At 39.7% G+C, this 15,048-nt stretch overlaps 1 protein-coding gene across 6 annotated transcripts in view; it reads left to right on the forward strand.

The window, feature by feature from the left end:
- The window catches only part of ESRRG (estrogen related receptor gamma), a 437,341-nt gene that overhangs the window by 288,533 nt on the left and 133,760 nt on the right, over positions 1-15,048 (forward strand). For 5 of the 6 annotated variants that reach the window (XM_077811943.1, XM_077811940.1, XM_077811944.1 and 2 more), the window contains one exon: positions 8,197-8,313. The exons of the other annotated variant lie outside the window; for it this stretch is intronic. In XM_077811943.1, coding sequence (XP_077668069.1) covers positions 8,197-8,313 — 117 coding nt within the window. The remainder of the gene's footprint in view (positions 1-8,196; positions 8,314-15,048) is intronic. 6 annotated transcript variants of the gene reach the window in all.

Consider the following 15,048-nt stretch of genomic DNA (forward strand, 5'->3'; position numbering starts at 1 on the left):
ATCCATGAAACAGCAACAAGGCAGGAGAAGTGCAAGCTTCTCCACACTACCCTATCAATGAATTTTAACACTGATCTGGATGGAACATCACTAGCTTTGAGAGAAAACTGTCATACGCAGAGGCCCAGCCCTAGACCTATGCACCTACCTGAAGGCTGAAAATCGGGCTCTTCATTTATTTAGTTTAATGAAAACTTCAAGTTTTCAGCCTCCATGCTCCTTAGACATCTATGCTATGACTGCCAAGGAGGTCATGATTCAGTAAGATTCAGAACACATCTTGAGATGGCCTGAGTGCACTCATTTCCCACGGAAGACAGGTAAGTTGACTCCAGTGGGAGTCAATGACACTTGGTACATCTAGGAGGTATCAGTCCCATATTGCCAGTTGTGGTGGTCTTTGTGATGTTGGATACTTGTTTACTGTAAAATGAGGCAGCTGAACCCATCATTTAATGTAATATGACACTGAACAATATCTTTACATTTTCTTCTCAAATCTGCGTGTATGTTGTTTACTACTGGTGCTACAAAAAGTTTGAAAAGAATATTTTTCAAGTTTTGAACATTTTGTTAGTTCTTCTACAACACAATACTGACTCCTTTTTAAATGGAAATTTAGTGAGGGTCACATATTGTGGGCTGGATCCCTTGGCTAAATGTTTTGAGGTTGAGTATAGATGTTTCAGAATCAGCCACTTTTTTTCTTTTTCCTTTTTAACAGGCAAGGAAACTCTACTATTATGTTTAACTGGTTTTAGAGACTTTAAAACTGAAGACCTTTAGAGCCAAAATTAGAAAACAATATCTAATTGTGCATACGCAATTTTGTTATTGTGGTCAACTGGGTGCAAAAATGTGGACACATCATTTGTTGGCTTAAGCAGCTACAGATGAGACATGACAGAATTTAGACCTCTAATTAGAAGTGCACAATTAGAGGCCTTGTTGAGGCTCCTTAAGAATTTGTCAATTGGAGTTAAACTTAAAATTCATACTTAGGTTCAATCTTTCAAAACCGTACTCCTGTGAGTATTTTTTTATTCATGCAAGTAGTCCCTTTCACTTCCAGCTCTATGTGCATGAGCAAGGTCCAAGTTTTGAAGAATTCAGACCTTAACCTCTGTACAAATGTTATGTGGTTCCTTGGTTCAGTTTTGTTAAGGTGTCAAAAATTCTGATGTATTTTCTAACCCAGTTGAGGCCTTCTTCCCCTGCCCTGTTCCTAAGTCAACCTAGTACTTTTACAGTGCCCTCCTTCCCTCAGATTCTCTGAAAGTATTCTGTTTTCTGTTAAGATCCTTATACCATGCTCATCACCATGGTGTCTGAGCACCATAGTCTAATCCACTCTCTCTCATAGTCGGGATCCTGTAACATGCATTCCCCTCACAGCCTTTCTGTGCTTCTTTTTCGTCATTGATTCCCAAGCAGCTCCCCTATCTTTGCTGTGATCATGGCTAGCTTCTCTCTTCAGGGGCTTTCCTGGATCACAGAGTCCACAGAAAAGCGTGGGCAAGTTTTGAAGATGGCAGCCAGCCTAGGAGAGACTGTCTTGAAGAAGGAATCCAATTATATTTTTTATTGGGTATCAGCCAATGTAGGGGGTCCTATTAAGGATGAAGAAAGCACCCAAATCTTTAAAAAGAGTTTATGTTGCAGAATTCTCCAGGAACAAATAGTGCATACAGTAGGAATGCTTTTTGAATATAAGTAGAAAGGACATGTCAGAAGGGTACATTAGATGGTTGTAATCAGTTTGAGACCGAGCCATTCCTTGGATTAGATCCCCTCATTTTATTCTGTTCAGTTTTCACTCCTCATTATTGACTCTACTTTCCCACCCAACAGAATTGTAACCTCATATGTCTTTAGAATTGCCTCTGCTTTCTTGCCTGTAGGTGGACTATTCTTCCTTCCAAACAGATTTTCTTCTTCTCTCTCAACCTGGATCTTCTTTTATGTCTGTCATTAGATTTCCTGAACCCATTTATTCTTTCCTTTCCAGTCTGCAGCAGTACTCTAATGCCTTGAGTATTACACCTTCAAATGCCTTGAGTATTGCTTCAGGTGTGACTGAGGGGAATAAAGCTCTGTGAATGATTTTTTTTTTCATCTTGTTGCATAGGGAATTATGGGTTCGATTCTGTGAAGGACTTAAGCACATACCTAACTTTAATTAATGGTCAATGGCACAATGGTATGCTTAAAATTAAACATGTGGGTAAGTGCTTTCCTCAACTGGCGCTTATATACATAATTCCAAATGCATGGAGATCTGAGCAGGCCTCAAAGCATTTATTGGAGCAACTGTCTTCAGGCTGTATGTACTGCACTGTTTGCTGCCTCTGAGATTTATGAACCATGGCATCTGTAGAAATGAAAAACAGAATTTGTGCAGTTGTGAGTTTAAAGGGGAAAGTACTTTTGGTTATACAAATGTTTTCCCCAACACCAGACAAGTTTTATGATCTTTAAATTTTAACCAATTAATATTATTTTGCCAAAAAGCACATCATATTTTCTCTCAGTTTCTTTGAACATACTTTTATTACTTTGAAAAATACATTTTCAGAAAAAAGAACAAAATAAGTGATCAGCTGGATACAGTGATATTTGGGAAGGATGTACCTAATTTCAGGTGTAAAGGATGACATGGAATATGGCTACTAGTTCAGTTCCTTTGTCCCACCATTTTGTGGCTGTTGAAGAAATACAGCAAAATGGTGGCCAACTGTTACTACATATCGAAGAAGACATATGTACACTACATCTCTGGCTGAGTGATCTGTCTTTCCATGAATAAATCAGTGGGGTTTGCCTATGCTTTGGATTAATTTTTGTCTTTATATATATCTTCCCTGCCTCCTTGCCCACCAGTCTGAAATATGCTTTGCATATCTTTCTTAGTGCTCATCTCCATTCTTTCATCCTTTTTTTCTTCGAGAGCTAGGGTGGTCCAGTGGTTACAGCACTAAAGTGGGAGCCAGAAGGACCTGGGTTTAAGTCTCCCTCTGCCACTGACTGACTGTCTGCCTTTGGACCAGCCACCTCACTTCTCTGTCCCTCAGTTCTGGCATCTGTAAAATGGGGATTAATGCACTTTGAGATATACTGATGAAGAATGCTATGTAAAGGTTAAGTATTATCTTTCTATCAAGTATTCTAGTAATGATCTCCTGTATTTCCAGAAAAGCGCCTGTTTCATAAACCTCCTCCTTTGCCCCATCCCACAGTTTTGGGTCTGTTTCCAAAGCCATTTTCCCACTACTGATATTCATGAGGTTACTTTTCATCTTTGAGGATCACATGTGCTAGGGGGCCATTGCATATGACCCTGCATTTTTAATGGACCTGTCTTTGTCAGCACTCTACCTTCTTTTCTGCTGTGGCCCTCTATGCCCTGAACTTTGATAAAGGTCCAAACATGTTAATCCATGTCTCCCCCACCCACCAACCAGTTGCCAAAATGGTCCCCAGGGCCTCAGCAGTGCCCAAACACTCCCAGTGACTGAGAAACCACCCTTTCCCCCCCCCACAAAATGTGTTTTAGTAATTATCAAACTCATCTTGGAGCCCCATACGTCACACAGGAGACCTTAAAAACCTTAGGTTATTTTGGGCCATTTTTATCTTCGTAACATGAAAATGTGATGCCCTTATCCATGTATAATTTGAGCCACATGAAGAGATTTTATGATTTGGGGCATTTAAAAGCAGACAGACTACAGATTATGTATTGTATGTTTTAACACTCTAATTGCTAACTCAAGCACAGATGCTATTATTTCAAAGTAGTTCTCTCTCTCTTTTTTTTTTAAAAAGGGTAAATCTCATTTTTAATGCCCTTTGTGTCATTTATATTTTCATGCCTTTTGGCCCAGCTAATAAAATTAAAATCATTAGCAAAATAAGCAGATGCTTTAAAATAAAATATTCTGTGTCGATATGGAAAGAAAAGGAACTCAGCACTGACATAAATCCCAATGCATTATAACAATGCGGGGCAACGTGTGTGGGGAGTGAGAATTTGACATATATTTTTATTTTGAAACGTCATACTAATTTACATTATTCAGCCCTTTAACTGCCAAACTGTGAAAGTCCATTAAGCTACTGAAAGGAATATACAAATTATCCACTGGCACTTCAGGCAGGAGTTTTACATATACCCTGTTATTCTATCAGCCAGCTAGCTGCAAGATTCTATTAAGGAGTAAGTGAGAAAATTATATTGCCTGCAAACTAATTGTACAAAAGACTTTAAAATAAGTAATCAGAGCCCAGTCCTTTCTGAAAACCAGCCAGGAGATATTATAAATTGCTCTATCATTCTTGTCAGCCCAGTGTAAAAACCCTGAGCTGCCATGTTGATTTTGTTCCTTGTATAAAACAGCTACCTCTCCAACTATTGACAGAACTGGGCAAACTCAAGTTATGCCATTAGTAGCTGCCCAATTCACCCTCTAGCATTGTTTAGCAACTCTAGATAAGAAAATGGTAAAGTATCTTTCTAACATCATCTTCTCACTGAAATTTCAAGGCAGATCTGGAAACCCTTAACATATGTATGCAACCTGCTCAATGTGTGTCTAGCTTAACCATCTACTGGTAGATGCCTGAGTGCTTGCTGAATACATTTTTGACTCTTTTGCAGTTTTTACAACATTGAGGAAAAACAAGTGAATACAAGAGACCTCATGACCTACAGGGTGCCATAAATTTGAACTGGTACCAAAATAGATGTAATAACATTAGTGAGTGCTTAGGATAGCACATTTTTAGCAATAATATACTTTCACTTATAGAACAACAACAAAATTCAAGGAGGATTTTCAAGGGCAGTTCACTAGTAGAAATAGGTTAGATCTATGCATGTAGGCATTCAGTAGACTACTGCAGCCATCTGTTGAACAGAGACTTTTTGATTCCAGTGAATAGATTTCACACACTGGCCACACTTTAAAATATTGCTTACTGTTGCTAAAATTGTGGGCCACACAATTCTTGTGGAGCCATGCGAGGTTCTGATCTTAGTTACACCAAAATAAATCCAGAGTAGTGTTTCTCTGTTGACTTCATTGGAGGTACTCCAGATTTGCAACAGTGAAATTAAGATCAGAATCAGTCCTATGATCTAGAACAGTGTTTCCCAAACTTGTTCCGCCGCTTGTGCAGGGAAAGTCCCTGGCGGGCCGGGCCGGTCTGTTTACCTGCCGTGGCCACAGGTTCGGCCGATCGCGGCTCCCAGTGGACGCGGTTCGCTGCTCCAGGCCAATGGGAGCTGCTGGAAGCGGCACAGACCGAGGGACGTACTGGCCGCCGCTTCCAGCAGCTCCCACTGGCCTGGAGCAGCAAACCGCGCCCACTGGGAGCCGCAATCGGCCAAACCTACAGATGCGGCAGGTAAACAGACTGGCCCGGCCCGGCCCGCCCCGCCAGGGGCTTTCCCTGCACAAGCGGTGCAACAAGTTTGGGAACCACTGATCTAGAAAATGAGTTATTAAAGCAAAATGGCCTAAATGGATATGGAAACCAAATTACTGGGATCTAATGATTGAAATAATGGCAAAATATAACCCTATTTAACCACCATCTAGAAAACCAAAATTTCTAGACAATCAGTTGCCTATCTTGTTACCTGACAGCCATTTGCACTGAGTTTTACCTCTCCTCTTCCACCCAGTCTTGTCTCCAACTGTGTTGGATATGTCTGAAACCTTCAGGGTAATAGGTTTGAACTTCATGCTGCAGAAAACTACTCCATTTTTTACCATGTCCTAGTTTTGAACCCAACCTTTTTGTGTCCGCATCTACGTCTACACCTTCATGCAAGGAGCCAGCAAGGGGTGAATCTGGAAAATTAGGTGCCTGACAAAGAGAGGCCTGGTTTAGTGGTGTGAACACAGAACCCTGATCCAGAATTTCTGAATCCTTATCCTGCATTTGTTCCTAGCTTCTTCTGTGACTTGGGTAAATCATCTCGCCTCTCAGCCCCTGTTCCCCTTTACTGGGGTGTGGTGAATTTAATCAAAGTTTATAAAGTCCTTTGAATGCATATATTGGTAGGTGGGCATGTTATCTCACTGAGGGAGTATAATGCAGCATGAGAAAGGAAGGTGTGGATTTTGGGATAGTCTTGCTATCACCCTTTCCTCACCTCCCCCCACATATCTCAAAAATATTCTTTGCCACCTCCATTATATAATATCAAGAGAGGTCATCTGGAGAGCATCTCTTTCCTAATTTACTGTACAGGCAGACTCTCTAACCGCATTTATTAGGGAGCTTTCTGCTTAGAAGCTGTGGAAGGGACCAGAGGGTATATTCAAGTTGTAAGCTGTGCCAATAGATCCTGTAGTGGTCAGACATGTCCTGATTCCCTGCCTTTTTGCAAGCATTGCTAATTCAACTATGCAATAATGTTCTAAATGACCGAAGCCTGCACAGCCCTGAAAAGGTTGTGCAAAGTATGTCAGTTTTATTGGCATAAATGCATTAAGTTACAATGCTAATTTAGTGAGAGATTTCTGATGGGTTTATCTTGCATATGTTGCACCGTGCAGACCTCTCTATCATAAATACTTAACCAATTTTCAATAGATATAAGTGGTTTAAGTAATACTTCCTGTTGAATTAGCAGTTGCTGAGCATTTGAGTCTTTGTGCTATCCTGCAATCCACTAATGTGATATTTAATGAGGAGACATCAGTCTGGAGAAAGGTAGTCAATATAAATCAGTGTTTACAAAGTGTGATTAACTCTGAAATATTTCATCAATGCTGTGGTCCCAGGCAGACTCTATGCTAATTACTAGAATCTGCGCATGTTTCAGGGGATTTTGACGGACCCTGAGTGCAACAAACATGGAGCAGCAAAATTGCAATTATGCTCGGACTGTCTCTGATGACAATTTATTCATGTGGTGTGATGACCCCTCGCTTCCCAAGAGGGCAATAAACAGAATGCATTTTCATTAAGATACTAATGCACTTAATCACAGGGGAAAGGGTTAGAAAGTAACGAAATACCTTTAAAGCAAGATGTGACAGGGCTGATGGGGGAAGATGCTTTATTTAAAAGTCAGTTTCTTTGCAAAACTACCGACTACCACAGACTCTGTCCTATTGAATTGGGTTGTGAACAATAGGATGCACGGTTAGAGAGACATACAGCAGAAGCCTTTTATGAAAAGAAAAACAGCATTGGGATAAAATAAGACAAAACTTTCCCTCATTTGGACACAGATACTTAGAAAGATGGGGAAATTTTGGTGTAATTTTTAACAGTATTTATTTCATGTGTATCTGTTTGTTTTTATTTATTTGTTGAGCACAAACAATATGCTCAGTGTTGTATAGATCAAAGATGAAACACTACCCTTCCCCCAAAGAGCTAGAAACCCCAAAAGGGGGTGGGGGAGGGAGGAGGCGGTGACATGGATAGCAGAACTGGCCTAGAATAACAGGAAGTGTATGCTGTGGTCTTCAAAAGGTGTGATTGTGCCCTTTTAGGGACATTATGCCCCCAGTTCTGAGCTGCCAAACTGCTGTCTACTGCAGGCTTTGCCCTAAAGTCACAGTGAATGCTTTTAATTCCAACAGTCACCTCCTAACAGCCAAAATAAAGCACTAGAGGCCACCTCTTCCTCATATGTCTACAGAAGAGAGGCAGATAAGAAAGCTACAGCTGTTATGTCTCATTCTGAACTTCTCCAAACCCAACAGAGTTCACATTCTGAAGATCACCTATGGCCCAGACATGGAGGAGGCATTCGGGATGGGGGTTCTTGGATCAGGGACATGGTCCATGTGATTTAGTGCGGATGCTTCCTGACCCAGCTTCCACAGATTACTGTTGCCCCTGGCAGGAATAATCTACATGAAGGAATCTGATTGGGCCTATGGCTGTATCAGGATACAGGTCTATATTAATGAAGCTTTTGCCGTTTTTGTGTATAGCCATCTGAGTAAAAAAAGTCAAATAGGGCCTGAATTTGGCTTTTTTTTTTAAATATATATAATTTAATCTCAAAGCCATTTCCTCTGGCCAGCCAGTAACAATTGCTGTTAATTGCATGCTTGTATTCTCCTAAATGAAATACACTAAGAATGTTATGATTTCTGTTCATATAGTGATGGTATTTGTCAGTTAACATTTCTCAGTGGCTTCTTTTTTCTGAAATCTGTACCACAGGTAACATAGAATACAGCTGCCCAGCAACAAATGAATGTGAAATCACAAAGCGCAGACGCAAGTCCTGCCAAGCCTGCCGCTTCATGAAGTGTCTAAAAGTTGGCATGCTGAAAGAAGGTAAGGCTGATCTAGTCAGTACGTACCTTGTCGCCAAATACATGTAACAATTGCAGGTCAGTCAGGAAAGACGAGAGATGGTAAGTATTTTGACCCCCTATTGCAGAAAGAAACCTCAATATATACATGCCCTTCCTGACAGTCTGTTTTTAACTGCTTGACTGCTTGCTGAAGATTCCAGGTATATCCAGGTAAAACACATCTTCTCTGGTGTGGAATATATCAGGTACACCCTAACATTCCATCTGTTTCAATGGGCTGCTAGTAGCATAATCATCACAAAAAACCCTATCTGTTTCCATAAGATTGTTACCTTGTGAAGTTTCAAGCCTGTGTTCCCTCTCTTACTCTACACTGTTACTGGTACAACTACATTCTATTATTTTCTGTTTCCACATTGTAATGATTATTGATATCACTAGGAAAAGTGAAGGGATTGCTTCTCCTCTAACGGTATGCTGGTGTAAACCCAGAGTAACTCCACTGAAGCTACACTGGTGCAAAATTTGGGGTAAAGGAGACGAGAGTCAGACCCTGAATGTTAAACGCACACACAAGCTCTCACCCCTTGTCTTTAAAGTTTTTTTTTTTTTTTTGGATGCATTAGCTACATCTCTTTTTCCAAATCAAGGCACTGAATCACTGGTAAATGTAGGAAAACATCTCCAAGAAACCATCCTGACAGGCCCAGGGCTTAATATACCCCAGTAACATCAATATAAAACTAACATAGCCCAGGGAGACTTGGGCCCTAAGCAACAGAAAAAATACATTCTTTACATGCCAGAAATCCTACCATCCTATCTATTGTCAATGTTTGAGGATGTCATTTTTTATGCATAGATTTTATTCACTGAATTTTGATTGCATTATAGCCATCGAGAGAGTAACAGAAAGTAAAACAATTTCATTGACTTCTGCGCTAAATAACAATTTAAAATAAATACAGTGAAATCTGTTCTAACAGTTGCATTCAATGGGTAATCCCCAGCATTAAGCAGCCACTTTAAAATATCTCCATACAATTTCCAATGCAATTTTGTTTGAACATAACTTTAAAATAGTCAGCTTTAATTGGTGACCGATTTTTACAAATTCCGTAGATAGTCTTTTAAAACAGGATTCAGTGTATAGTCATTCTGGTAATGTCTAAGAAGAATATAGAGCAATAGAGAGATGATGGAAAAATTGGCCTCCCACACACCTCCAGACATATTCTTATTGGATTATACTTACTAAGAATAAACCTTGTTCTGTGCAACTGCTTTGGCAGACGCTATGATCCTGTGAGCCAAATCCTGCTGTCCTTAGCTTCACTCAAACAAAACTCCTGTCAAATTCAATGGGGATTTTGCCTCAGTAAAGACTGCAGGATTTGGCCCTCCATTCTGGTGCGGCTAGGGTTTCCTTGTGTGTAGAAAACCTGATTTGTTTCAGCCACTAATAGCCATTGCGCAAAGGCCAAAATGGAAACTTTAGACAATCTGGACAATGAAAGGAACACCTGGTAATGACAGCTTTTGAAATAGACTGTGCTGCTTAACACCTTTGTCAATAGGGAAAAAAAGGCCTTGTATTACTAATAATTTAAAATACAGGCATATTGAGGAACTTGTTCTTAATAGGAGGGCATGGAAAGACACTACTAAGTATTCAGATGGGTAAACTGATTTATGATTTGATTTTTAAATGTGAGGTGCACAATTACATATGCATAAATATTTGTAATTGCATTCATAGTTTGTGTGTGCAACTATTGTGCCTGCATGTGCAAATCAGGAAATTGCTTCTGAAAATGGCTAATTACGTTCAGTTTCCCAGTCTGCATGTGCAATCACAGTAATCGTGCACACAGTTGAAGTACAGATTTGTTCACCTGTTTTTCTTGCACAGTAGTTGTGTTTCTACCATGCTTAAAAATCAGTCCCTTAAATTACACTACCAATATTTCAAAATAAAAATTGCCTTGATCAGAGTAATGAATGCCATGTGATGATGTCAAAGGGATATTATTGGCCAGTTTCTGCTTTCAGTTCTGTTCACTTGTATTAGCAGTAAGTGTAACCAATACCAGTATCATGGAAACAGAATCAGGCTCATTTGTTTTAACCAAACTGCAGCTCAGGTTGTCAACACTTTATTGTGCCTAATTTTTTAGTAAAAGAGTGTTGTTTTTTTTAAATCCTCTGTTTCATAGAAACGCTACCTGAATCTCCACTGCCTTTTCCCGCCTTGTGGTCAACTATATTTATTCAAAATAGGTGTAAAGTTTACTATTCCAATTTGGTGTAAGTTACTATGCAGGTACAGACAGGGCAGTAGAGAATCAAGAGAAATATTACTGTCGACCGGCCAAAATTTGACTTACCTCCCAAAGTGCATTTTTTAAAGTATTCCCCTGATTATAAAGCAACAATCAGCTCCTCCCAAGTGAAGTCTACTACACTGTCAAATTTCCAGGCTCCTTTGCTGGACCACCCACTGATGAGAAGCCCAGTGTCCTTCCATTCCCTTTTGCTGCCTGCCGATGAGCACGCAGTTCTTTCTTGTGGAAGGGTTGGTCAGCAGACACACAGGGAATTTTGTTTGTTTTTAATTATTGAATGTAATGCTCCTGAGAAGAGCTAGATTGACAGTATAAGAGACTGAACTCTTCTTTCCACAAAATAGGTATAAAGCACAGGCAGTGTGGTTGCACCGTCCGGTCCCTGCACTTGTGGCTCAGCCATGCCCGAGAGGGATGACTTCTAGGGAGCAGAAGGAAAGTTCAGTTTCTTTGCCCCACTTGGTGGCCGTCTTTGGCATTTGGAACCAGACTGATACGTAGCATGCTGTTGGAGCTTTGTTTTTAAGAGAGAGATTGTTTTTAACTACTTAGAAAACATTTGAGGATGAGCTTTTGCTTCGTATGGATTAAATTGTGGATTTGTTAGTCTGGACAGCGTCCTTTATGTAAAAATTTTAAAGATAGATAATAATATTTTGTTTCCTTTAGGTTAGATGTATGCAGCTGATTCCTACTATCTTCCCAGCACCCAGAGAAAATTAGATACAGGGACAAATGTATCCTTGGTATAACTCCATTGGTTAGAATGGAGTTACAGCAGGAATGAATTTGGCCCCCTATGTCTTAAACATGTCTTTATGTATAGACAAGAATTTCAGTCCCATGCAGCATGTCAGAGATCATGCTGCAGTAAATCTATTCAAATGTAAACCTGTTCAATTCAATTACCAGTCTATAATAAAATTTTCTGCTACAGCCTCCACGTTGGTCACAGCAGTCTCTACCTGCTGATGGCACAGCATGCCTGGAAATTGACAGCCTAAATCTATTTACTAAAAAATTTAGTTGCAGACCCAGAAATAAAATCAAGTTTCAACAGCTTTGATAGGAACATCATATTCTTTACAGGAACTTCTGCACAACTGCCAATGTGTGTGATAGAAATCTGCACCAGAGTGTTGGCAAGCTTTTCTTTCTAGAACTTTTCTTGAAATAACTCTCCCTGTACATAATCAGAAATTACATATATATCAGTCCCTTCATTTCTTTTCACAGCTTGGGAAGCTTATTTAATTTTATGATGTTGTCACTTTGTGTCATCAGCTTTGATGACAGCTGGCTAGAGGCGTCAACTTGTCCTTTGTCTTTGAGAAGCAGGTTTACCCACTCCCCAGACTTGTCTGGTAAACACACTTCAGTCGTGATTTCAGCTTATGTTCATAACTTTTACATATAATGTTGCTACGTGCATTTCACCATGATATTATTGACCAGCAAGTTATTAGTTTTCAAATGATACCTTACAAGGCATATTTTGTACAAAGATTATTACAATAGTGCATAGGGTATGAATACAGGAGCACATTCCGTTGCGGATGGGCAATGCTCTTTGAACAGGAGGGCCCATATACTCTTCATCCACTACATGTACCTGTGCATAAGTAGCCATAATCTGAACCTAAAAATTTAGGCCCAACATTTATCTACCCAGATTCAAGGGGCCACGTGGTTTAGTTGAGAAATTTCTCCTCAGTGTGAACAGCATATAATCAAGATCGCAGTCCCTCTTGGGAGCTTAATTTTTTTCCATATATGTTCCACTAACATTAGAGTCCTAGATTTATAGACTTTAGGGACCATCATGATAATCTCCTCTGACCTCCTACTAGGGTTGCCAACCCTCCAGATTATGTCATGTGATTAAATCTCCAGGAATACATCCAACCAAAATTGGCAACCCTACCTCCTGCACATTGCTGGCTACAGAACCTTGTCCACCCAATCCTGTAATAGACCTATAACCTCTAGCTGAGTTACTGAAGTCCTCAAATCTTGATTTAAATACTTCAAGTTACAGAGAATCCACTATTTACTCTAGTTTAAACCTGCAAGTGACCCCTGCTCCATGCTGCAGGGGAAGAGGAATACTCCCCAGGGTTTCTGCCAATATGACCTAGGGGAAAATTCCTTCTTGACTGCAAATATGATGGTCAGTTCGACCCTGAACATTTCAGCAAGAGCCAACAGCTAGACACCTGGGAAGGTATTCTTTACAGTAACTCAGAGCCCTCCACATCTAGTGTTCCATCCCCATTCGTTGGGGATGTTTGCTACTAGCAATCGCAGATCAGCTACATGCCATTCTAGGCAGTCTTATCATACCATCCCCTCCATAAACTTATCAAGCTCAGTCTTGAAGCCAGTTAGTTTTTTGCCCCCACTGCTCCTCTTGGAAGGCTGTTCCAGAACTTCTCTCTTCTGATGGTTAGAAATCTTTGTCTAATTTCAAACCTAAACTTGTTGATGGCCAGTTTATATCCATTTGTTCTTGTGTCAACATTGGCGCTTAACTTAAATAACTCCTCTCCCTCCCTGGTATTTAATCCCTCTAATTTATTTATAGTGAGCAATAATATCTCCCCTCAGCCTTTTTTTGGTTAGGCTAAATGAGACAAGCTCTTTGAGTCTCCTTTCAGAAGGTAGGTTTTCCATTCTTCACATCATCCTAGTAGCCCTTCTCTGCCCCTGTTCCAGTTTGAATTCATCTTTCTTAAACATGGGAGACCAGAACTGCACACAATATTCCAAAAGAGATGTCACCAGTGCCTTATAGGATGGTACTAACACTTCCCTGTCTCTACTGGAAATACCTCGCCTGATGCATCCTAGGATTGCATTAGCCTTTTTCATCACCTCACCACATTAACAGCTCATAGTCATCATGTGATCAACCAATACACCCAAGTCTTTCTCCTCCTATGTCTCTTCCAACTGATATGTCTGCAGCTTATAGCAAAAATTCTTGTTGTTAGTCCCTAAGTGCGTGACTTTGCACTATTAAATTTCATCCAGTTTCTCATTACTCAAGTTTTCAAGGTTGTCCAGGTCTTCTTGTATGATATTCAGATCCTCCTCTGTATTGGCAATGTCTCCCAACTTTATTTGTGCATACTCACTTTTTGTGCCAAGGTCATTAATAAAAATGTTAAAAAAGATTGGTCTGAAGACTGATCCCTGAGGAATTCCACTAGTAACCTCCCTCCAGCCTGACAGTTCACCTTTCAGTATGACCTGTTGTAGTCTCCCCTTTAACCAGTTCTTTATCCATCTTTCAAGTCTCATATTAATCCCCATCTTCTCCAATTTAACTAATCATTTCTTCTGTGGAACTGTATCAAAATACCTTGCTGAAATCCAGGTACATTAGATCTCCTGCATTTGCTTTGTCTAAAAAAAAACAGTTATCTTCTCAATGAAAGAGAAGATCAGGCATGATCTACCTTTTGTAAAACCACATTGTGTTTTATCCCAATTATCCCATTGAAGGGTTAACTAAATGATAAGGAACTTTAATCTACATGACAGATATCTGGTTTTAGTATTTACCTTTACCTTTCCAGGTAATGGTTTTTAATAGCACAAAAGAGACTAACTTTACACAGAGGGCCAGTAACTGCGGTCCATATAGTGTTTTAATTTTGAATTTCTGGGTCTTGAAAAGTTAATTATTCAAAGACCACTGTGAAATACAGTTTTTTTTGTTTTTCCTGATGTAAATGAAAAAGTTTGTTGAAGTGAGTGTGTGTTGCAGTGGTGGTTAGATTGGTCAGATTCATAACAGATGAAAGGGCATAATGACTCTCAAATAACCTGGGAATATTTAAGAGGACACCATAACTTAAAAATCATAGTCCTGTTTAAAATTTATTGCCTATCATTGTAAGCAATACCTAAGATTACTAGAACAGAAAAATAAAAATTATTTTGTCAATTTTTTTAGAAATTTTGTTATTGTATACATTTTACAGCACTTTGTGTTTGGCCTGTTTCCCTGTTTTATAGTCAGTCAGTTAGGCCCAATATTGCGAACACTTCCACATGTGCTTAACTATAAGCAGGTGAGTAGTCCTGTTGATGCAATGGGACTATTCACATGAATAAAGTTAAGCATCTGCTCGTTTGCAAGATCTGGTCCTTAGTCAGTTTTTGTTGTTGTTTGTGGTGCATCTTTCACACAGCAATAGGTAGGGAGAGAATTATTTAAAAAATAGAAATGTGTGATTGTAAAACCACATGAATTGATAGGGGTATTCACGGGCAGGTGTCAGACCTGAAACAGCTTTTAACTTATTTTTTGAAAATGACTGCCAGGTTTGGAATGATCTCTTTCAGACCTGTACTAGCTTTACAGTATACATTCCTTTGAACTTCATCCAAGAGAGTGGGGC

This window comes from Eretmochelys imbricata, chromosome 3 (genome assembly GCF_965152235.1).
Source record: "Eretmochelys imbricata isolate rEreImb1 chromosome 3, rEreImb1.hap1, whole genome shotgun sequence".
Classification (NCBI taxonomy): Eukaryota; Metazoa; Chordata; order Testudines; family Cheloniidae; genus Eretmochelys; species Eretmochelys imbricata.